The sequence below is a fragment of the Thamnophis sirtalis genome, unplaced genomic scaffold (genome assembly GCF_051295495.1).
Source record: "Thamnophis sirtalis isolate CommonGarterSnake01/CBP01778 unplaced genomic scaffold, rThaSir2_p1.2 scaffold_4, whole genome shotgun sequence".
Classification (NCBI taxonomy): Eukaryota; Metazoa; Chordata; class Lepidosauria; order Squamata; family Natricidae; genus Thamnophis; species Thamnophis sirtalis.
The window spans coordinates 62943670-62969142 of NW_028261384.1; the positions used below are offsets into that span (position 1 = coordinate 62943670).

At 42.3% G+C, this 25473-nt stretch overlaps 1 protein-coding gene and 1 pseudogene across 11 annotated transcripts in view; one reads left to right on the top strand and one right to left on the bottom strand.

Moving 5' to 3' along the window:
• GOLGA4 (golgin A4) overlaps positions 1 to 24622 on the top strand; it is a 184572-nt gene extending 159950 nt beyond the window's left edge. For 6 of the 11 annotated variants that reach the window (XM_087713043.1, XM_087713046.1, XM_087713051.1 and 3 more), the window contains 3 exons: positions 3990 to 4093; positions 5855 to 5972; positions 23967 to 24622. In XM_087713043.1, coding sequence (XP_087569169.1) covers positions 3990 to 4093; positions 5855 to 5972; positions 23967 to 24052 — 308 coding nt within the window. In that variant the 3' untranslated portion in view covers positions 24053 to 24622. Of the gene's footprint in view, positions 1 to 3989; positions 4094 to 5854; positions 5973 to 22891; positions 22956 to 23966 lie in introns of all 11 variants that reach the window. The other 5 variants (XM_087713045.1, XM_087713044.1, XM_087713049.1 and 2 more) reach the window with 5 other exon arrangements.
• LOC148045883 (E3 SUMO-protein ligase KIAA1586-like) lies at positions 10847 to 14025 on the bottom strand (annotated as a pseudogene).
• Positions 24623 to 25473: the final 851 nt, after the last annotated feature.

The window sequence follows — 25473 nt, forward strand, 5'->3', positions numbered from 1 at the left end:
TGGAAGGGATCTTTGAGGTCTTCTAGTCCAACCACCTGCCTAGGCAGGAAACCCTATACCGTTCCAGACAAATGGCTATCCAACATCTTAAAGATTTCCAGTGTTGGGGCATTCACAACTTCTGGAAGCAAGCTGTTCCACTGATTAATTGTTCTAACTGTCAGGAAATTTCTCCTCAGTTCTAAGTTGCTTCTCTCCTTGATTAGTTTCCATCCATTGTTTCTTGTTCTATCCTCAGGTGCCTTGGAGAATAGTTTGACTCCCTCTTCTTTGTGGCAACCCCTGAGATATTGGAACACTGCTATCATGTCTCCCCTAGTCCTTCTTTCTATTAAACTAGACGTACCGAGTTCCTGCAACGATTCTTCATATGTTTTAATCTCCAGTCCCCTAATCATCTTTGTTGGTCTTCTCTGAACTCTTTCTAGAGTCTCCATATCTTTTCTACATTGTGGTGACCAAAACTGAATGCAGTATTCCAAGTGTGGCCTTACCAAGGCATTATAAAGTGGTATTAAAACTTCACATGATCTTGATTCTATCCCTCTGTTTATGTAGCCTAGAACTGTGTCGGCTTTTTTGGCAGCTGCTGCACACTGCTGGCTCATATTTAAATGGTTGTCCACTAAGATTCCAAGATCTCTTTCACAATTACTACTATTGAGCAAGGTGCCACCTATACTGTATCTGTGCCTTTCCTTTTTACTTGCCTAAATGTAGAACTTTACTCTTTTCAACATTGAATTTCATTTTATTAGATAGTGCCCAATGTTCAAGTTTGTCAAGATCCTTCTGTATCTTAAGCCTGTCTTCTGGAGTGTTGGCTATTCCTGCCAGCTTGGTATCATCTGCAAATTTGATGAGTTCCCCATTTATTCCCTCATCCAAATTATTGATGAAGATTTTGAAGAGTACTGGGCCTAAAACAGAGCCTTGGGGTATTCCACTGCATACTTCCCTCCATGTAGATGCAGTTCCATTGAGGACTATACGTTGAGTACAGTTACGAATCCATATGGTGGTGATGCTGTCCAATCCACATTCTTCTACTTTATCTAGTAGTAGTTATAGTCTACCTTATCAAATGCCTTACTGAAGTCCAAGTAAACTATATTGATAGCCTTCCTCTCATCCACTAATTTTTTCACTTTGTCAAAGAATGCAATAAGATTAGTCTGGCATAATCTGTTTTTGACAAACCCATGTTGACTTTTGCTATTACTTTGTTTACTCCTAGGTGTTCGCTAATTCATTGCTTGATTATCTTTTTCAGAATCTTTCCTGGTATTGAGGTCAGGCTGATAGGTCTATAGTTTCCTGGATCTATTTTTTTTCCTTTTTTGAAGATCGAAACCACATCAGCTCTTTTCCAGTCCTCTGGCAGTTCTGGTGCTCCAGGATCTCTGAAAGATGTAGTTCAGTGGTTCTGAGATCTCATCTGCCAGTTCCTTCAGAACCCTGAGGTGTAATCCGTCCGGTCCTGGTGATTTGAACTCGTCTAGGGTAGACTGGTGCTCACTTACCATTTTCTTCCCTATTTCAATTTGTGTTCCTAATCTGAGTTTTGTGGTGCCGTTTTTGATAGGTTGGACTGTTTTATCCCTTTGTATAAAGATAGGTGCAAAACATGAGTTAAATAGTTCTGCTTTCTCCCTGTTGCTTGTCACCTTCTTGCCACTTTCTCCCATCAATGGACCAATTGTTTCCTTAACCTTTTTCTTGTTTTTAACATGTTGGAAAAAGCTTTTTTTGTTATTTTTTTACTTTTGTGGCAAGCCTTTCTTCATTGTGAGCCTTAGCTTTCCTTACTTCATCTTTACAGGCTCAAGCTATTTGCTGATATTCTGCCTTACTTATGTCCCCCTCTTTCCACTTTTTATACTTAACTTTTTTGTCTTTCAATTTGTCAGAGAGTTCTTTATGCAGCCATGCTGATTTCTTTTGGGAGCAGTTATTTTTCTTCTTCATTGGTATTGTGCTAGACTGAGCTTTTGTAATCTCATTTTTCAAAATTTCCCAAGCTTCTTGAGTTGTTTTCCCCTTGAGGATTCTCATCCATGGAATTCTTCCCAAGCTCTCTCTCTTTAAGTTTATTGAAATTAGCACTCTTAAAATCCAAGACTCTAGTTTGACGTTGTTCTGCTACTTGTGTTTGCATAATGTTGAATTCCAATATTGCATGGTCACTTGCCCCCAGGATTCCTATGGCTTCAACACCTTCTATCATTTCCTCTCTGTTAGTGAGAATTAAGTTAATATGGCCGATCCCCTTGTTCCCTTCTCTACTTTTTAGGAAACAAAGTTGTCTGCTTGGTTCGTTAGGAACCTGTTGGATCTTCCACTTGGTGCAGAGTATGTTTCCCAGTTGATAAAATCTCCCATTACTATTGTGGTGTGCTTTCTACATACCTTAGTTAGCTGACTAGCAAAAAGTTCATCTACTTCCTCTGCTTGGTTGGGTGGCCTATAATATAGCAATGTCATCCCCCCCACCCAATGCATTCAAGATAGTTCTCATCATTGTTGTGTTCTATTTCTGTAGAGATGTAGTTATTTCTTATATATAGTGCAACTCCACCTCCTCTTTTATTTGATCTATTTCTTTTAAATAATTTAAATCCTTCTAGCTGTATGTTCCATTTGTGGGTTTCATCCCACCAAGTTTCTGTAATGGCAACAATATCATATCCTCATTTATTTGAATTTCTAATTCACCCTGTTTATTCCTCATACTCTGTGCATTGGTGTATAGACATTTGAGTCCATTTTGATTGACCCTGTGTTTACTGTCTACATAACTTGTGTTATGCCTGACTGCCCTTATTTTCTTGCCACTTGTATGATTCATGCACATGGTATGGCACTCACTTTTAAATGCTTGGTTTTGCTTGACAGCAGTAGTGATAATCTTACCCACACAAACATCTATGTTACATGCACTGATAACCCTATGAGTTTTAGATTGCTGGGGACAGAAATGTTCTGTATCAATTAATTATCTGTTCCCACTGTTCAGTTTAAATGTTTATCCAGAAAATCTGTGAATTTAATGCCAAGTAACTCAGTCCTTTTCTTGGATGGGTGCAAACCATCTCTTTTATACAGTTTTTCATTGGACCAACTGCAGGCATCATGACTAATGAAACCAAAGCCTTCCCTTTTACACCACTCCTTTAGCCACACATTAAACTCTGCTATACGCTGTTCCTTCCCTTTTTGTTCCTTATATACTGGTAAAACCTCTGAAAAGATAAGCCTACAACCTACACTACTAAGTTCATACCCCAAGCTCTGGAAATCATTCTTCACAGAAAGTACATCTTTTTGGGACAGATCATTTGTGCCAAGATGTATAATAGCATCAATGTCATAGTCTTTACTTGCATTCCTCTAATATTTAATTCTTCTATTGATTGTTTGAATTACTTGAAATGTTTGCCAAGTGCAAAGAATATATATAATAAATGGTTAGAATCTACCTGTTAAGAAAGAAAGTAAAACAAGAGCTTTATGCGAAGATTGAAATATTCTGAGGATGCTTACCACAAGATTAATGTAGTACATTAGAGGTCTATGACAATTAGCCATGGCCAACTTGCCCCAGCCATCTCACTACAGGACAACTCATTTGGGACAAGAGTTACACTAACACCAAAGAAATGGTAGAATAGAATCATTAAAGAAAATATGCAAAAGGAGAGACAGAATGAAATGTGAATTGCAAAAATTAAAATAATTTTTATTTTTTAAAATAATTAAATAGAATTGTTAAATTGTCCCACAGTGAGTTTTCTTATGGCAAATTGGCCATGGCGAGTTGTTGTGCAGTGAGTTGGCCATAGCAAATTGATTGTTCCATTACCATTAATTAGAGTCTTCCTGGATTCAAAACTACAAAATATTTTGTAAAAAGATTATCAAATCTGTAATTTCTTAATAAGTTTGAAATAACAGAGATCAGTTTAAAATCCAACTTTTCTTCTATGCAGATGGGAATCTTTGTCATTCAGATGTGTCTGTTTTTGGTGAACCAACTGAATTTGAGTACTTGAGGAAGGTGATTTTTGAATATATGATGGGCCATGAAACAAAGGTATACTTCATATTTAAGAACACCTGAGTGATGATGCCAGTAGTTCTGATAATAGTTGTAATATTATGATGCCATCACAAGAGGAGCCCAAAAATGACATATTTGGATAGAGGAAGGTTGATAGGCAGAATGATCTTTCAAACAAGCCTTAAGAAAGAGATACATATGTTCTACCCAATTTCTGAAAGCATTTGGCAAAATTATCTTATTTAAGCAGTCTAAAACATTATTTAATATATTAATTACTATATAAAACATAAAAGCTGTTAAAAGCAGTTAAGATAGCACAATCTTAAACCTAACCAAGTAGCAAATTAGTTATTATTGCAATTTCCTCAAGTGAGGTAATAAGTACAGTTCAGTGGCATTTGCAAGAAACTACAGTGATATCAAACTGACATAGGTGGTGATATCCTACAAATGCTGAATTATATATTTATCTCACAAAATAAACCATGGTATTTGCATGAAGTATGCAAGTTACTGTATTTGTGCAATATCATGAGATATATGTGATCATTCCTCAACCCAGCCTATATGCAGATAACCTTGGACAGATGCTAAAAGCCATAGCTTAAATCGCTATAGTAGCCATAACTTTAATCAATGCTTAAGGCCAGCCCAAGGAACAACACATTCTAGTAATCAAGAGATGATTTTATTACTATGTTTAAAGTAAAGCTGTCCCCAATTAAGAATAGCTTCAAAAGATGTGCCAATTGAAAAAAAAAGTATAAAGCCTATTGTTATCCTTAGACTTCTGTAAATACCTATTTGAGGAAATACATTTTCATTCAGAATAGGTTTCTTGGACCAGTGAGTACTTTACCACAGGAGCTCCATATTAATAGAATTCATATGCTGTGGGGATTCCAATCCATTTCTTCACCTAGACCCTGATGAAAACTAGCATGGCCATTCCTGATTGTTCCCAGATAATCAGCAAGACCTTTCTCCAGGCTTCTCACATGGCCCTGCACTACAGATAGATTCCAACTGGGAATAAATTGAGTGACTTTGTTTGTCAGGTGTTGAACAAATTTATCTGCATGTTTTTTAAAAAATATCTGCATATATTTTAAACATATTTAATCATATATGTAAGCTGGGTTTTATCCCAAACATATTTTTACTAATTTATGCAACTAGGATCTCTAATCTTGATACAATCTTGCAAAGCAATCTATTTTGATTGCTCCAATCTAAGGCCTACATACAGAATATTGTCAGACAACACTGAATCAGTGCAACAGATAAAATAACAGACCATCTACCACTATAGATATGAACATTTACAGGACAATATTACTGAACATAATCCATAAAATGTAGCTGAAAACTTACACTAATTTCAGAGATAATTCTAGGATTATAGAAGGAAATATTTTGAACAATATGTGAATAAACGTAGGGCCAAACATACTCTTTTAAGTGATTATATTTCTATTGTTTTTAATTTAGTAGAAGAGAAAATGCATTGTCAATGAATTATTCTGTCTTCTTGACTCTTATCATTTCTTTTCATGCAAATACTGAATCTCGGTATAGAATGTGTAATTTGAATTGTTAGTCTTAATAAGTAAATATTCCCTTGATTTATTCACACACAAAAATTATATTACAAATTATCATGGGAGAAGAAACAAATACATGCTTCTATTTTTTTACCATGCTTCCATTAACATTCCTAAGAATAGCATATAAGATTTCATAAACAAATTGACGAGTGTTGGAACATTATTTCTTTTGATCATATTTTAGACAATGGCAAAGGTTATAACTTCAGTGCTGAAATTTCCTCCTGATCAAACTCAGAAGATCTTAGAACAAGAAAATGCTCGGACACTGGTAAGAATTGATAAGAAGTTTTGGAGCTCAGGTAATCTTCAACTTACTACCAATACTGACACAGAATTTTGATTGTAAGTTATTGTGTGCAGAAGCACTATTTAACCACCCATGATTTTATGATAGTTTTTGCAACAGTTGTAAAGTGAGTCACCACAGTTATTAAGCAAATTAGATGTTATTAAGTGAATCCAGCATATCCAATGGAAATTTTTTGCTGGAAAACAGGAAAAATGTCAGAAACAGGCAAAAAGGCTTGCAAATCACGTAACCACAAAATGCTGCAACTGGTCATAAATGTGAGCAGGTTGCCAAGGACCCAAATGTTATCACATGACTGTGGCAAAAGGATGCAGTAATTGTAACTTCATGGAGAGGCCGTAAGTAGCCTTTAAAAATCTATCATAACTTCAAATGATCATTAAGCAACTGGTCATAAATAAAGGCGTACCTTAACAATTTGGACAATATTGGAATGTTCCTGTGATAGAAGTGGCAAATATAACAAACACTAACATATACTGTATGTTGTGATGTCTATATCAGCATATATCTATTTGATATGCTTGCCTCACAGTTAAACAGGAAATCTGAGGAAATCTACACAACATAAATGTGAAGACAATTCAGTAAAATTGAGAAAAACAAATTTTATGAAAATATTTAACTTTTACTAGATGAACAACTTCTTTTCTCCCTAGTTAGTGGAGACAGCAGACATGATGAATTGTATTGTCCAGTGACCAATATGACTGAGCCTACAACTGTGACATCACGCTACCTCTGGTGACTCCTCCCAGCGTTAAGAGTCAGTCCGATCAGGACTGGACACATTTCTTTAACCCTCCTCCAATTTAGCTAGAGAATCAAACTAATTTGCAATTTTAACTAAAAAAATAAATTGGTTTCAGTTCCTCCAAAATCAGAAGTCCAAATTCTTCAATTGGCTACAATCATCATCCCTGCCTCTCCTGACAGTCCAATCACAGGGCCCTCTGGCATACCAGCAGGCAGAAAAGGGGCAGAGCTGGAGCCCCGTCCAAAGGGCCGACTGGTCAAGATCACCAAGACGGCCCAAAAGGCGAAGGACTGCCATCAGCATCCTTTTTTGCCAGGCCCATTGCCCATAGATAGTCCCAGGCCTACTGACCGGTCCTCAGACAGCGAAGAGGAGTCACAGAACTCACCACAGCAACCCAGCTCACGGCCTGTGGAATCATTCCCTGAACCTCTGGCCATTCAGCCGCCTTCTGAAGTAGTGCCCTCTCTCGCATTAGCTCAAGGTCCCTTGCCAGAAGTAGAACTAGATATGGCCTCCATTATTTCTGAGGCCATCAAACGGGGGATTGTGACTGGTACTCCAACTGTTCCATCACCACGGCAATCTCAAACCAGCAAGGCCCATCCACATAGTCTGCTCCCACCTGTTCTGACCAGGCCTCAGTGGGGGTGGAGGATGAAGAGGTGGTCAGAGACTCTGACGTATCGGAAGATGAAGACTTAACAGCAGATCAGCCTACCTTTGTGGGCCTGTTCAAACCAGCAGTATTTAAGTCTCTCCTTCTTAAGGCTAAAAAGATCACCAAGGTAGGATTAACTCCCCCTCAAGTTTCGGATCCGGAGAAAGGGGATCTGGTGGATCCCCTCTTTCTGGAACTCACAGTAGAGAAGAAAGTTATTCCTTCTACTAAATGTTTCCTAGATTTGGTCCAAAGACAATGAGGATCCCTGGGATCAGGGCCTCTCCCCAATTCTCTGGACAATAGACTTTACAATGTAGGGCCTCAGCTGGTGAAACTACTAGAGACACCAGCCGTAGACCCTCCAGTGGCTGCCTTGTCGATTTTTTCGATTTTTCGATTTTATTGTATTTCTATGCCGCCATATTCCCAGAGGGACTCAGGGCGGCTCACAAACCAAGTTGGGGGGGGGGGGGAAACAAACAGGAAAAAAAAGAAAGACAACGAACAACACAACACCACAATTTTAAAAACAATCAACAGCTACATCATTCGAGCGGGGACAGGAACTCATCAGCCCCAGGCCTGTCGGAACAGCCAGGTTTTTAAGGCTTTGCGGAAAGCCTGGAGGGTGGTGAGGGTCCGAATCTCCACGCGGAGCTTGTCCTCGCCTTCAGCAGTCACCGGGGCCCCAGAGGGAGTTTTGAAACCCAAGGACAAGTGCTTCAAACAAACGCTCGTCAAGGGTCACCAGGCTGCGGCCTGGGCGGTTAGAACCTCTACCTCTGCTGCTTTTTTCAGCAGAGCTGTTATTCTCTGGATCAAACAGATCCAGGAATGACTTCCCCCTTCAGATTCTAGAACCCACGGGGACCTCAGGTAAAAGCAAGGCCGCAATGGAATTTGCAGCGGACTCATCCCTTAAGGTTCGCTTCCAAGGCCATGGCTTCCTCAGTTTCTACCAGGTGCTTGCTCTGGCTGAAACAATGGCAAGCAGACACCAGAGCAAAATGGAAACTGGCATCAGCTCTCCATTTGGGGGGGATTTTTGGGGGGGGCACTGGAACCCCTACTGGTGGAATCACGTGACAAATTAACGCTGACAGTAAGATTCTGCCTTCCCTTTTTCGTTAATTGGCCTTCTCCTTTCTACTGTAAGTCTCCCTTTCAGGAATTGGACATGGGGGTTTATACCCCCCAATCCTCAATGCCAGTCAGCTCCTAGACAATCCTATTAGTCAGAGAACAGAGAATTTGGGAGGGAGAGGTCAGCATTTCCCTTCTAAGAAGCCCTTCAAGGGAAACTGCCCATTCAGATGTCACAAGTGATTGTCTGGACAATCTCCCAATCAGGGGTTGTCTCTCGGACTTTGCCTGGGGGGACACAACCACAGACATGTGTGTACTAAACACAGTCAAATTCGGCTTGAATTCCACACATATACAGACCGATGCTTTTTTTCCCTTGCCCCATCTCTCAGGAGCCGTCACACAGACTCCTGATGGAGTCTTTTACTCATTGCTATTTGTCGTCCCAAATGCATCAGGGGGCTGGAAAGCAATTCTCGACCTCAAAACCTTGAACCAGTATGTAAAATATCTCAAGTTCAAGATGCATTCCCTCCTAGAGGGGATCAGGGAGGTTGACCACCTGACATCAGTGGACTTCCACATCCCCATATTACCTGCCCACAGACAATCCCTATGGTTTTGCTATGCAACACAGCATTACCAGTACAGGGCCCTCCCATTTGGCCTATCATCCGCACTGAAGATATTTACAAAAGTCCTCACAGTTCTGGCAGCCCACTTTCACGCCCGACCCATCAAACTGGAGTGCTACTTTGATGACATCATAATACAATCAAGTTCAGCAAATCAGGCGCACAAGGTTCTCGAGGCCACCCTCCCGGCTCTCAAGGACCATGGCTTCTCCATCAACATGGAGAAAAGCCACCTTGTCCCCACGACAAGGCTGTTACACCTAGGCGCAGCAATCGACATGGTGCAGGGCACAGTCTTTCTCTCCCCAAACCGCCTCTCCAGTCTACAGGAAATAGTCCAACAAGTGAAGTGGAGCTGCAGAACATCTCTTCTCTGAGACTAGTAACTTTGGGGTAAAATGGTCTCCTATTTCAGCATCATCCCCTGATCCCGGCTGCACAGTCAAAGCCTGCAGTGGTTCCTCCTGCCACACCAGAGAACCAACAGGAGCTGCAAGGTTGGTCACCATTCCAATAGAGGTAATCAGGTCCTTTTGGTGGTGGATCTTTCCAGAGGTCACCAGGGAGTCCTCCTTCAGCGAACTAGCCCGTATCACGATCACAATGGATGTCAGCCTCGTGGGTTGGGGGGCCCACCTTCACACTTGGATTGCTCAGGGCACCTGGCCTTCTCAGGAGACAAAACATCAACTGGCTCGAACTGTGAGCAGTCCACCAAGCACTCAAGCAGTTCTGAGCATTACTAGCAGACTCACATGTGCTGGTCCTCACGGACAACATAACAACAAAGGCACATATCAACCACCAAGGAAGCATGCAGTCCTGCACTCTGATGGATTCGCCTGGGCACCTGAGTGGAACAGCACCAGCTGTCCTTCCGCGCGGAACACATCAGCGGAGTGGACAATGTCCAAGCAGACTGGCTAAGCTCCTCCCAGGTCGATCATGTGGAATGAGCATAACACCAGAGCTGTTCATCGAATTGACCAACAGGATCAGCATTCCAATGATAGACCTGTTCTCGACTCACCTCAACAACAGGCTGCCTACCTTCACCAGGTATGTGGGCCTGGCGTCAGCAGGTGTGGATTCTCTCCACTGCAGGTGGCCAGAGGTTCTTCTCCATGCATTCCCCCCCTTTCGTTGGTCCAGAGGGTAATCCGCAAGATGATCGAGGAGCAGGCGGAGCTCCTACCAGCCCCCCATTGGCCGCACAAGCCATGGTTTGCGGACTTGGTCAATCTCTCCAGGGCTCTCTCATCCACCCAGACCAGTGGTGGGTTTCAAAAAAATTTGGAACCTCTTGTGTGGGTATGGCCTGCTTTCTGGGAGCGGCTTGCCGGCCATGTGACTGGGTGGGAGTGGCTTGGCAGTCATGTGACCAGGTAGGAGAGGCCAAGACAATGTTACTAAATTCTTTGCCCCAATGGATGAACTACAATAAGATTAAAATAAGTACACAAAACAATAAAGACAGCTACTTACAGAGGGAAGATTACTGCCTTGCCGGTCTTCTGCAGTACACCTCACCACCTTGCTCCAATAACCTGCACAAAGAACAGACACAGAAAGGAAGACTTTAATTGCATGCACTGCATTAGGATGAAACAAGCACACAAAATAATAGAAAAGGAAGATTACTATCCCTTTCTGCGTCTTGCACCACCACCTCACCACCTTGCTCGAATAACCTGCACAAAGAAGAGACACAGAAAGGAAGATTTAATTGCATATACTTACTATATTAAGGATGAACCCAGCACACAAAGCAATAAAGACAGCTACTTACAGAGGGAAGATTACTGCCTTGCTGGTCTTCTGCACACCACCTCACCATCTTGCTCCAATAACCTGCACAAAGGAGAGACACAGAAAGGAAGACTTTAATTGCTTGCACTTACTATATTAAGAATGAACCCAGCACATCCAGCAATAAAGACAGCTACTTACATAGGAAGGATGACTGGTCTTGCCGGTCTTCTACATCACTAAACCACACGTGCTCCAATGAATGACCTGCACAAAGGAGAGACACAGAAAGGAAGACTTTAATAGCATGCACTTACACCTTACATAACAATAACACAATGAAAGAGATACACTCAAGTACTTACTTGTGTTATTGGTTTTCTGGTTGTTGATATTTCCATATTGTTTTTAGGCTTCTAAACTCCTCAGTTGCAGCTTTCTTGGTCTTTACTCATGGATCATGAGCCCTGTGGTGGTGCGCTCTGAGCCACTTTTTCACTGCAGGAATTGGGTCCCATCTCTTAACAGGCATGCCAAGAACACTTATCACCATCAGATTACTTACGTTTGGAACAATTAGGCGGGTCCTTTGCTGTGAACATATGAGGTTCATTTTTGAGAACCCCCTTTCCGCTTCTGCTGAAGTAACAGCAATTGTCCTGACAATAGCTCTAGCTTTTCTGATACCGTCAGGAATTTTGTACTTTTTTGGATTTTTGAGCACATTTTCCAAAAAATCTCTAGTCATTCAAATTAATTTCGTAATTAAATTTTTTTGCCAAATTCAAACTGCTGCCTCAGCCCATGGAATGACTACATCTTCAATGTTCCAGTAATCTGGCTCCAAATATGTGATAAAGTGTAACTTGTTTGTGGCTGGCAATTGGCTATCTGTTTTTAGATGGTCACAATCCATCAGACTTTTCTTCAAATTGGTGATGCTTGACAGAATCTTGTCACGAGGAATTGGCAACAAATAGTTGATTTGGAGCTAAATTGATGTTTTTGAAGGCTTGTGTTTTTAGCATTGCTTCAAGGTTTGTTTCATAAGTACCCTTTCTCTGTCTAAGCACTTCAAAAGCTTCGATTGTTCACAATACTAACTTTTCAGCCTTGATGATATCTGTGTCTCTCCCCTGCAGGGCATTTGACGGAAGAAAAATCTCATTAAGAATATCGATCATAAGGGCCAAATCCTTTAAAAAAATTAGATTTTCAAAATGGGAAGCCATGCCTGGGAATCTTTCATTGCCCAGAAAAAACTGATGTAGCACTGGTAAGCATGCCACACAGCCAGGGTTGCCCTTAAACTACAGGCAGCCCATCTTGGTCCCAAAACGCTGCCAGTCTTCCCAATTTCAATGCCCAATTGTTCAGAGATTTGGAAAAGGTCATTCTGGCTCTTGCAGGATTTGTGGAAGGTCATGTGTATTTTATCAAGGAAGATCTTGAAGTGGTTGAGTTGCTTTATTTCTCTTATTGCATCATCCAGCACAAGTTGGAAGCGGTGGTTCAAGTAGTGCCAAATTATGATATTTGGGACGTCTTGAGCTAGTCTGGTGCTGACTCCGGAGCAGAAAGCGATTAAATTCTTCTGGAGATATTCGGTAGTAAACCCAACTTTACGCGAGCTTCCCATCGCTGCAGAACATATGGTCTCCGCATCTTGTTTCTCTAATTCCAAAAGCTCAACCAAAATGGTTGCTGGGCATTCTGGATCCTCAACTCTTAACAAAAACTATCAGCACTGCTTTCATGGAAAGTGTTGAGGCTTCATCGATTATTAGGCACACCTTTAGATTCTTTGCAATAATCCTGGAAAACACGGTGGTTTTGATTTTGTTCGCAATGAATTCAACTATTTTTACTGCGGATCTCTGTGAATGCAAGCCAACTCCCACATCCACTCCAACCATAGTTAGCAAATGTACCTGCGCTTCGATGTCTGAAAATGGATTACATCTTTGCGCAAGATCGTAAACATTAGAAAATATTTTGCAAGTACTGGATAAATGTTTGTCAGTTAACTTATCTACAGATTTGGTTAAAGCATCCTGCTCCCATTGTTTACTGCTCTCCAAACAAGGTGTGCTTTTGATTGAAAATGTTCCTTTAATTTTTTTCTGAGTGATGCTTGCTGATTCTCCTTAGTTGACCCTGCTGGCACAACCTGGAAATGTTTCCACTCTCTAGAAACATGAATCCCTGTCTCTAATGAGAACATGGATTTTGCACAGTACTCACAATCTAACTTTTTGTCAGATACTGCCAGTCCATCATACTTCTCCTGGAAGTGTCTGTATTGCTGCAAACTCCAGCAGTCAGGAAGTTGTGGAACTTCAGTGGAGGAGATGGACTTGCTGCTTTGTCCGACCTCAAGTGGTGCTGGTGCTGGTGCTTGTGGTGATGGTGTTGGTGCTGGCGACTGTTGTGGATCAGCTGATTCCTCAACTCTTGGTTTTTTGGAGAAGAAAGCAGTCATACTCTGTTGCCTCTTTTTCATTTTATTAAATAATACTAACTGCAAAAGAAATAAAACAATATTGGACTCAATTGTGGTTGTAAGCTGAGGACTACAGGTAACAGAAGGGACCTCTGTTTTCACCCAACAATGTGCAGTCTTTTCAGGAAGGATGTCCCCCAACAAACAGGAAAGATATAAACAAACAGGAAAGATATAGTCTTACATCCAAGAAGTTAGATCAAGAATGAATGTCATAGGTAGATTCACAGAGCAATACAGATTTCTTTTTCTGAAATTTATTTCTCAGTTCAAAAAACAGGAATATATGAATTAGGTTCAGTACTTAGGTCGTTCCAAGTAGCTATTCAAGAGTTAGTGGTTAGAAGCAATGGTAAAGCAAGATATGGATTTAAACCAGAAATATTTTGTTGGCTTTTTAAAAGGGAATACAATACATATTTAATTTTACACATGTTAGCAGCTGCTGGAATTGTGTTTGCACAACAGTGGAAAAACAAAGATATGAAAATTAATAAATATTAGAATGGGCAGGAATGAATAAATTGATAATTAAAATCAAGAAGGCTTCGAATACTTTTTCATGTGAGATTTGTTTTATCAATTGCTAAATAACAGAAACAGAAATTAGAAATCTAAAAGTATGAAAGAAAACACCAATTATGTAAGGAAAGGTCACTAAAATGTATAAGGAAATATTATTAGTACTTGATCATTATTAATGTGTAGATAACTGCGGGACATTACACACCCACACAGACAAACTATGACAGTGCCAGGAAAACAAAAAATAACAATCCCCCCCCCCCAAAAAAAAAAGACTGCAGACGAAACCATTTTTTCCTCTAACCCTAAGGACAGGAAAGACAAAGCCACTGGAATAAAAATCATGAAGGCATTGTGGGAAATTATAAAGGACGGTGCTAGGAAGCTCACAGAACCAGCAATCACCTCACAATTACCTAAACAACCAGGTAGCACACAGAAACACACAAAATCTGGCAAAGCTGCCTTGCACCAACCTGGCCTGCCTATAGAAAAGCAGCCACTTTGAGACACATAAACCATGCACCAACCTGCACAGTTAGAAGCAACATATTGCATCACAAATAAAACATTTGCAAAAAGGAATAACATTTCTTGTAATAAATGTATTCTATAAACAATAAATAAATAAAATTCCCTAAAATATTTTTTAAAAAGATATTCTATAAATAATTTAAAAATCCTTAAAAACCATTAAAATATTCTATACACAATAAATTAAAATAAAATCATTACAAATATTCTATACACAATAAATTAAAATAAAACCATTAAAACTATTCTTACACAATAAATTAAAATAAACCATTTAAAAATATTCTATCCACAATACTTTTAAATGTATTGTGGATAGAATATTTTTAAATTGTTTTATTTAAAAGTATTGAGTATAGAATATTTTTCAATGGTTTGCTTTAATTTATTGTTGATAGAATATTTTTTTAAATAGTCTAAGACAATTTAAAAAAGGATTCCACCAACAATAATTTAAAATAAAACCATTTTAAAGTATTCCATACACAATAATTTAAAATAAAACCAGTTAAAAGTATTCCACACACAATAAATTAAAATAAACCATTTTAAAAAATTCTGTACTCAATACTTTTAAATAAAACGATTAAAAAAAAATTCTATACACAATACATTTAAGAATATTGAGTATAGAATTTTTTTAAATGATTTATTTTAATTTATTGTTGATAGAATCTTTTTTAAATAGTCTAAGACAATTAAAAAAGATTCTATCAACAATAAATTAAAATAAACCATTTAAAAAAAATTTATACATAATAAAAAAATTTATACACAATAAAATATTCTTTAAAAACATATTAAAGGCCTAAAAGAAAAAAATGGGTAAGAGGCAGAATCAGCAGCTCTCCGATGCGATGGATGCAGCAGGGAGCAGGCAGGCGACAAGACAGCAGGTAAGCTGGACTGAAGGGACAACCGGGTCAGCTAGGCTAGCCTCCCACTGCTGCTCACCCAATTTCAGCCATGCGGCATACCCCAACTTGCGGCTTTTGAAAGCCGTGAACTGGCATACGCTAGCCTGCCAGCACCGCCACCCACCCCCTTTCAGCCATGGGCTGGTGTACGCTAGCCTCCTGCCGCCGCCCACCCCCTTTCGGCCATGTGGCGTATGCCAGCCCGTGGCTATCACAAGGGAATGCCATCCCACGCAAAAGCCACAGGCTGGCATATGTTAACTTTCTGCTGCCACGCTCTTTTCAAAAGAGGAATGTTGGCCGTTGGTGCCGCGCTTCTAAACGGGTTTTAGAGATGGGTGGGTCAACTCAAGCCCGCTTGCTGATTGGCTGGACTCCAGCCAATCAGTGAGCGGCAGACTGGGCTTGTTTAGTGCAGACGGGTGGAGGAGCGAGCAAGCTGCGATGGAACGGGCGGGGCGAGGGAACTATAGGGCCAAGGCAGACATTCTGGAACTTACTTCCGGGTCCACCGATGGAACCTCTTCTAACCGGTACGGTAGATTTGACGAAGCACTTCTACCGAACCGGTTAGAACCGGCAGGAACCCACTTCTGACCCAGACCCATACTGATTGCAGTTGACTGCCTGGAGATTGAGCGAACACCCCTAGCAGCAGCCAGCCGCTCTCCAAGGTTCATACAAACTCTCCAAGCCTGCAGGCACACCTCCACCAACTATATATACTACGCTACCTGGAGGCCTTCAACATCTGATGTGTCAGCCATGATATTGTTCCAGCCATAGCATTGGTCCCTTCAACTTTGGACTTCCTTTAACAAGGGCTGGATACGTCTTTCCATCAACACCCTAAAAAGGCAAGTGGTGGCACTAACGTCAGTCCTAATCTCATCATCATTTGAGACACACTCCCACCATCCATTGGTGACTCGCTTTCTCCGGGGGATGGCCAACATCAGTCCGCCCACTGTGTACAGATTCCCCACGTGAGACTCGACAAGGTGCTGAAAGCTCTCACCAAACCTCCCTTTGAACTACTTCGCACTGTATGAGATACCTGTTCCTAAAGATCGCCTTTGTGGTGGCAATCACCTCAGCGCGTTGCATCTCTGAAATTGCAGCCCTGTTCATTAGGCAAGACCGTTGTATTTTCCACAAGGACAGGGTGGTGCTTCGTCTTGACCCGGCGTTCATCCTGAAGGGCAACAGTAGGTTTCACAGGGCCCAGGAAATCGTCCTACCCAATTTCTGTCCCTCCCTGGGCCACAGACTCGAGTGTAAATGGCTCAAGCTGATGTGTGCCATGCACTCTGCATCTACATTTCTCAAACTGCATCATTCAGACACTTGAAGGCTTTGTTTGTTTTTCAACAAAGTAACATCGGTGCCAAAGTTTTTTCTAAATCTGTTGGACTTTGGATTAGGTCCTGCATCTTGAAGGCCTATGGATCCCATGGTTTACTGCTTCCTCCTCATGAGAAGGCGCATTCAGTGAGAAGCACAACCACCTTGGCAGTGTGGTCTATTCAAGCCTCAGTCGAGGAAATATGCAAGGCGGCCACGTGGTCTTCACCATCTCTATTTGTACACCATTATAGACTAGACAGATATGCTTCAGCCGACACTGCCTTTGGCAGTACTCCAACAGGTCAGAACAGAACAAAGTGTGTCGGGCCAGTCATCTACCCACCCTTAAAAACATAGACAGGCTTTGGTATGTCCCATCCTGGCTGCTGTCTCCACCAACTGGGGAGAATGGGCATTGGATCTTACCTGATATGCCCTTTCTCCGGATGGTAGAGACAGCGACCAGTCCTGCCCCATAGATGACTAGCCTCTGAGAGACTGTTACCGCTTCGTTAAGTTAGGGATAGTTCAGGGCATACACCCTGGAGGAGAGAGTGTGTGTGTGTTTTTTTAGTTTTTTTTAAATTTTTATTAAACATTTATAGGCCGCCCTTTTCCCTGAGGGGACTCAGGGCGGCTTACAATAATAGGGGAGGGGAGTGCAGGACAAAACACAAAAAGAAAATGTGAGTAAAAATAATTAGCGGTAAAACACAACATTCATTCAACATTCGGGAGGGGCGAGAGTCAAGTCTTATCCCCAGGCCTGACGGGATAGCCAGATCTTGAGGGCTGTGCGGAAGGCCTGGACGGTGGTGAGGGTGCGGATCTCCACGGGGAGATTGTTCCATAGCGTCGGAGCTGCAACTGAGAAGGCTCTCCTCCGCGTAGTCGCCAGTCGGCACTGACTGGCGGATGCAATTCGGAGGAGGCCTACTCTATGCGATCTGATGGGACGGAGGGAGGTAATTGGCAGAAGGCGGTCTCTCAAATAGCCAGATCCACTACCATGGAGCGCTTTATGAATGGTGAGTAGGACCTTGAAGTGCACCCGGAGATCAACAGGTAGCCAGCGCAGCTCACGGAGGATCGGTGTTATGTGGGCGAACCGTGGTGCGCCCACTATCACTCGCGCGGCTGCATTCTGGACTAGCTGAAGTCACCGGATGCTCTTCAAGGGCAGCCCCATGTAGAGCACATTGCAGTATTCCAGCCTAGAGATCACAAGGGCTCGAGTGACTGTTGTGAGGGCCTCTCGGTTCAGGTAGGGCCACAACTGGCGCACCAGGCGAACCTGGGCAAATGCCCCCCTGGTCACAGCTGACAAGTGATGGTTGAAACTCAGCTGTGGGTCCAGGAGGACTCCCAAGTTGCGGACCCTGTCTGAGGGGTATAAATTTTGACCCCCCCAGCCTGAGTGATGGAACATCGGCCAAATTGTTGGGAGGAAAACACAACAGCCACTCGGTCTTGTCCGAGTTAAGTACCAGTTTGTTAGCTCTCATCCAGTCTTTAACAGCCTCAAGACCCCGGTTCATCACGTCCACCGCTTCATTGAGTTGGCACGGGGCGGACAGATACAACTGTATCGTCCGCGTATTGATGGTATTTTATCCCGTGCCTCCGAATGATCTCGCCCAGCGGTTTCATGTATATGTTAAATAGTAGGGGGGGTAAGACCGAACCCTGCGGCACCCCATAAGTTAGGGGCCTCGGGGACGATCTCTGCCCCCCCACCAACACCGACTGCAACCTGTCCGAGAGGTAGGAGGAGAACCACTGCAGAACAGTGCCGCCCACCCCCACCTCCCGCAATCGTCGCAGAAGGATACCATGGTCGATGGTATCGAAAGCCGCTGAGAGGTCAAGGAGAACCAGGATGGACGTGTGGCCTCCATCTCTGGCTCTCCAGAGATCATCGGTCAATGCGACCAAAGCGGTTTCTGTGCTGTAACCGGGCCTGAAGCCGGACTGGAAGGGGTCAAGATAGTTAGCTTCCTCCAAGGTACGCTGAAGCTGGAAGGCCACCACCTTCTCAACAACCTTCCCCACAAAGGGGAGGTTGGAGACTGGGCGATAGTTATTAAGAACGGCTGGATCCAAGGACGGTTTCTTCAGGAGGGGTCTCACCACCGCCGCCTTGAGCGCGGTGGGGAAGTGCCCCTCCCGAAGAGAGGCGGTAACAACCGCCTGGATCCAGCCTTGTGTCACCTCACTGCTGTTGGCAACCAGCCAGGAGGGACACGGGTCCAGTATACAGGTGGAGGCACTCACAGCTCGCATAGCCTTGTCCACATCCCCGGAGGCAACATCCTGAAACTCAACCCAGAGATGGTCTGCCAAGTCATTCCCTTGTGTCTCGGCTGGATCTGCGGGAGTGGAGTCCAGGTCCGACCGAAACCGAGCAACTTTGTCCGCCAAGAACTGAACATACTCCTCAGCCTTACCCTGTAAGGGGTCCCCCGTCTCCCTCCTATTTAGGAGGGAGCGGGTTATCCTAAACAGGGCGGCTGGGCGGGACTCGGCGGACGCTACCAAGGTGGCAATGTGTGTTCTCTTAGCTGTTCTTAATGCCCGGATGTATTCCTTGGTGCCTGCTGTCAAAAGTGCCCGGTTCGATTCGGACCTATCGGATCTCCACAGGTGCTCTAGGCGTCTCCTCCGGCGCTTTATCTCCCGGAGCTCCTCGGTGAACCAAGGAGGCCTCCGGGAGCCGCTGACCTGGAGGGGCCGTAGTGGCGCAATCCGGTCCAGAGACCCTGACGCTGCCGAGTGCCAGGCAGCAGCAAGAGTCTCCGCCGAACTGTGGGCGAGAGTATCAGGAATAACCCCAAGCTCCGTCTGGAACCTTACAGGGTCCCTAAGTCGCCTGGGGCGGAACCACCTGGTCGGTTCCTCCTCCCTACGGTGGGGGTTTGGCCTCCGGAAGTCTAGCCTCAGTAGGCAGTGGTCTGACCACGACAGGGGTATGATCTCATTACCCCTCAGACCAAGATCATAACTCCACTGCTCCGAGAGGAATACGAGGTCGAGTGTGTGACCCGCTGAGTGGGTTGGGCCTCGAATTACCTGGGTCAAGCCCATGGCTGTCATGGAAGCCATGAACTCCTGCGCTCCGTCAGAGTGTTCACCGAGCGAAGGCAAATTGAAGTCCCCCAGAACCATAAGCCTAGGGAACTCAACTGCTAGCTCGGCTACTGACTCGAGGAGCGAGGGGAGGGCTGCTGCAACGCAGTTGGGAGGCAGGTACATTAGCAGCAGACCCACTTGACCCTTGAGGTCCAGCTTCACCAGAAGGGACTCACACCCGACAAGCTCCAGAGCAGGGATCCTACGAGGTGCTAAAAACTCCCGGACTACAATAGCCACACCGCCACCCCTTCCCTGGGCTCTCGGCTGATGAAGCACCTGAAACCCGTCTGGGCACATTTCTACGAGGGGGACTCCTCCCTCCGTGCCCAGCCATGTCTCAGTAATACATGCCGGGTCTGCCCCCTCGTCTAAAATCAAGTCCCGGACGAGGGGAGCCTTATGAACAACAGACCTGGCATTTAGCGACAGCAGCCTGAGACCAGGGTCCTGATTACTCGCGCCATCTGACCTTGGAGTGGGACTCCTAGGGCCGGAAGAAGGGATCTCTGTGATATAGCAAGCCCTCCTTCCCCGGTAATGGCCTGCCCTAAAGTCCCCGCCGTATCTGCCTCTCCCTGTTATGACCCCAATGCCCCGACCCTCTCCCGTGGATGTAGTTCCCCCAACCACCCCGGTGACCCCCGCATACCCCGCCAGGTCCTCCGAATCAGTCATACCCAAACTCTCACACAGGCAGTCCTCACTAAAAAGTTAAAACACAAATACAGCAATATTAATAGTAAAAAGTGAGATCATTCATACCATCCCATACAATCCCATGCACTCAACATACCTATTTAAAATAAAATTAGAAAAATTGCGCAGGTTCACAGAGTCCGTACTAAATGTATAATAGTCCAAAGGTGCCTTCCACCCTCTCCTGAGGGAGGGCCGCACCTTGAGGGGGGCTCCTCTAAAGAGTTCAATATAGTCCAAGGAGGGGGGGGGGCTGGGAGGCAGGGTGAGTTCGGGTAGCAGCTGCAGTAGTGGAAACCAGGAGGTTAACCATGGTGGGAAAAGTTTGGTGGCTAAGTTCATTCCAACCATCTCCCTTAATATCATTTCCAGATCAAAGAGTCATAAGGGGGAGGAAGAATGCTTGTCTCTGGTGGAAGGGGAGGGGGGGGCGTTCTATTCAGCGATAGGGCTCGGTGTTTTTAAGGCCCCAAGGCGTCAGAAATAGAATCCAGGATAGAATCCAAGATGGTCAATGTCAATATCCACGAATGCTGGCGTCCCTTCGAGGCTGGCAGCTCGGAGAGTAAAATTTTACCGGTCCGCTGCCAGCACTAATCCCAGGGCGTCTGTATCGCTCCCCCACTCCCTCGACTCAGTCCCAGGGGCCAGTTTCCTCTCTCACCAGTTCTCTTTTTTGTTTTATCAGTTTGTAGACTCCACAGGTTTTGTTTATCAGTCTTGCAGTCTCCACAAGTTCTCTTTTTTTGGTTGAAGCCGCGGTGTTCGTCGGCGTTAGGCGGCCTCCGTCACCAGCAATGTCGGAGGCTGGCAGCAAGCCAGCAGCAGCAGCAGTAAAACGTGTTCCGGTGCTTGCGTCGCCTCCCAAATTCTCCCTCTCACCAGCTCTCTTTGTTCGAATCAATCCTCGCCGCCTCACAGTTTTTACATTCGAGCCGCGATGTTAGGCGGCGTTCGGCGGTACCCGCGGCCAGCAATATCAGCGGTGACGATATCCCTCAGCGCTTCTCGGAGCTCAGCGTCTTTCAGAGCTTGGCGTCTTCTCGAGCTGGCAGCTCGGAGCGATCAAATTCTCCGTTACCGCTGCCAGTCCCAGGGTCGCTAGATGTTCGGGCGACCTCACCTCCTTTGGGTCAGCTCCCGAGTGCCAGAATCCAACTTTTTACAGGTATTAACTATAGTACAGAAGCCGAGCGGCAAACCCGGCAGCCATCTTCCTCGCCCATGCGCAGTCATGGCACATGTTATTGGATGCTCGTGATTAACACAATGTTAATTAACAGTTAACACAATGATCTACTTCGTTAAAGCTGGGAGAAGTCACCAGATGTAGCGTGATGTCACAGCTGTAGACTCAATCCTATTGGTCACTGGACAAAGACAACCCATCCTGGCTGCTGTCTCCACCGTCCGGAGAAAGGGTGTTATCGAGTAAGAATCAATGCTCATTTCATTCCCACGTCTTCTGTATTTTCTTATTATTTTAAACTGGACAAACTGAAATGAATGATGTAGTTTTCTTATTCTACATAAAAGTTTAGGTATTTCAACTACAAAGGTGAAATCAGATCTTGACATATTGATGTCTATTTTTTTTTAAAAAAGTAGCCTGTGAGTTGTATTCTCTAACTTTATTTATTCATTTATTTATTAAATTTGTCTACCTCACTCTCGAGCAACTGAATCATTAGATAATTAGACCATTAAAACATTGAGTGATAAAACATTTATGGATATAGCTATTAAGTTATCTGACCATTGCATAGAAGTCATTTGCCACTATTTTTCATAGATATCTTTCAATTTCCTAGTCTATTTTAGAGTCCCATTTTTCCACTTCCACACTAAAAATTTGTGATTTACTTTTTATTCCAAACATCTGTGGGTCATTGGACTTCATCCTTTTTAATTTTCCATTTGACTGTTAGATGAGTTAGTAGGAGTACTGTATTGGACCCAACATTTCATTTTGAATTAATCCAAAGTGGATTATTTAGAAAAAGAAAAACATTTATTTTATGATCTCATTTGTTATATTAGCAAACTATCAGAGAATTGTTGAGTACAACAAAGAGATCAAAATTACTGTCAAGAATTCTAATCTACAAAGATTGTGCAGCTTTAAATGCAATATCAGTGTGTTACACAAAACAGCCTTTAAAATTAAGTATCTTTCATTACCTGGAATTAACCTCTGCAATGTGCTGGATATTCTGCAGAACATAGACATACTGTGCTTAATGTTAAGAGCAGTGTTTGTTTTGACCAATAGCCATAGATAAAATAAATATGCTCTTTCTATAATCACATCTGCTTTGATTAACACACTAACACAATAAGCTGTTCTTCTCCTGGCTTTATAGTTCACTTCACCTCCAGTGGTATCTTCTGAATAAATCATCAATCAGTGCTTTAGTTAGTAGGTAGGTGAGTGTTATATAACTATTTGTTTTTTCCTTTTCTTTCAAAGTAGTAATTTCTTCATGCCTTAGTGATCATGTTTCATTCTTAACTATTTTTTTCTAAAATAATTTTCCTAACAAGCTTTAATTCCTTCTTTATACCAGTGGAATTTGTACATACCTGCATCATAAGATCAAAAGAAAGCATGTTCTAATAAATGATAATGGCACTAATTAGCTAGAAGCCACTGCAATTTACAGTCACAATTTTAAAAAGCAGAAAGAGCAGTGACACTAAAACTCTAAACAAATTATAGAAAAAATATATAGAATAATTTTATAACATAAAAACTATTATTTGAAATTATTAATAACTTTAAACTATTGCAGAGATTCAGTTCACTGTAGTGATTAAGGCACCAGGTTAAAACTAGGAGACTTGAGTTACAGTCCTGCCTTAGATAAAAAGCCAACTAGGTGACCCGCCAGTCATTTTTTCTCAGCCCTATGAAGGACACAGTGGCAAGTCTGAAATTTTGCCAAGAAAACTGCAGGAACATGCCCACACAGTGGTCAAAAATCAACACTGTCTAGAAGCCGGTACCAGCACCATCACATAAGCACACACAAAAGCTATTAAAATAAATGCCCCAATTCATACTAAACTTTAGAGGGACATAAAGCAAAAAAAAGAAAATACAGTCAGTTATGTCTGCATGTCACTTACTGTACATCCCTGGTGATAGACACCTCCCTTCCTTGCAATGTGTTGTATTACCAAACCATGTTATCTGCTGTCTTTTCACCGTGTTATTGTGACTGTTCCCTTCATATGCTGTCTGCCTTTACTCCGCCACTCTGAAAAATAATTGATTTGCCAACATGTTAGTGGCACTGAAGTTAAGACTAATGTATTTGTTTTATAATTAGTTAGCTATATACTTACAAATATTTGCATGCCATTTATTCTCTCAATTTATAACATTTCTTATCTGTCTCTTTCCCCTTCCCCCTTTTCTCTCCAATTCTTTTCTAGCTCTGGTTTTGATCTTCATATTGGAGAACTTCGTAACAGATTACACAACTTTGAAATCAGATCATATCCTCAAATTAGCTCTTTGAAGCATGTAGCAGACAGAATGGTTATTCAGGTTTCACCTGAGAAATACACAGCAAGGAAGTACAAGTTGACAATTGGGACTATGAATATGGTTAATTTTTTGCCTTTAAGAAAGATTGTTCAACAACTGCTGTGTGCTTCATTTGGATACAATTTTCAGTTTAGCTTTATAGTTTTTTAAAAAGGAATCAAAGTATTTTCCTTCAAAAAAAATTTGCTTTCACAAAAATGAATGATTCAATTTATTTTATCGTGGGTTTTGTTTATATGTTTCAAAATTATTTCAGACAATATGTAATACATTCTGAATGTGAGTTGCCTAGCCATTTTCTTTCTATTAATTGTTTATTAAAAGCCATTATTTTTAAGCTTTTACTTATAATGAATCCAGATTGCAAGACATTTATTAATATATAGCTTTTGTACTATATTTTGGGAGAAATAAATTTGAAGTCTTATAATTTGTAAATAGGTACTATTTACTTGTATTATAAGTTGATCTCTAATTGTTGGCAACACTACGGTAATCTTTCAGAGCTGGAAGAAAATAAAACTTTATTTAGTGTACAGTGCTGCAGCCTGCTGTCCTTTTCAAAAATCAGGGCTTGATTGCTAACTGATTTGATCATGCGCAAAGGGATAAGATTTTGCTTTTAAGTGTATCTAATAGGAATTATGCTTTTTGTAGATATGAACAACATAGTTCCTTGGCTGACCCACAATAGAATGCATTAAAGTGGGATATCAGTTAGGTTGGGGCAATTATTTGGTCATTGGACAGTTACTGAATTGAATATCAATCATTGATGTTTGCAATGAGTAATTCTCAAACCATACTTCTCAGATCATAGGAAGTAAAACCAGCCATCCCTCAATTCCTCTTCAGAATTGTAATTATGAACTTGATATTGAATTACACAGCACAAAATATTTCTTAGATTGAAGAAATATCTTGGTCTGTATTATTTGTTACATATCTTCACATCAGCTGATATTTTAAATGTATTTTCAGTTTAGCTTTTAAAGCTTGTTGCTTTATTTGGATTTCTCCCCCTTCTGTTCCCCTCCTCCCCACCTTAGTGCACCAAAATAATATTGAATATTATTAAATTATTTTAATAATAATTACAGGAAGGTTGTAAATACACAATAGGGATGACAAAAATTAATGCAGAAAATTTAAAACTTTGATGTAATATATGCTGATGACATCAAGAACACCCTGTGCACAAAAATGGAAGGATACTTTGATTCCCACAATGGACAAATGGCTGCAAAAGTTGATGATTTAGCAGAGATGGCTAGATTAACTACTTTGATTAAGATAAGAATACAATTAGTTTTGTTTCTACTTGGAAACTGCTTCTGGACTTGTGATTGAGATGAAAAAAGCATGCACCTTTGATTTGGGGATTAGATTGTG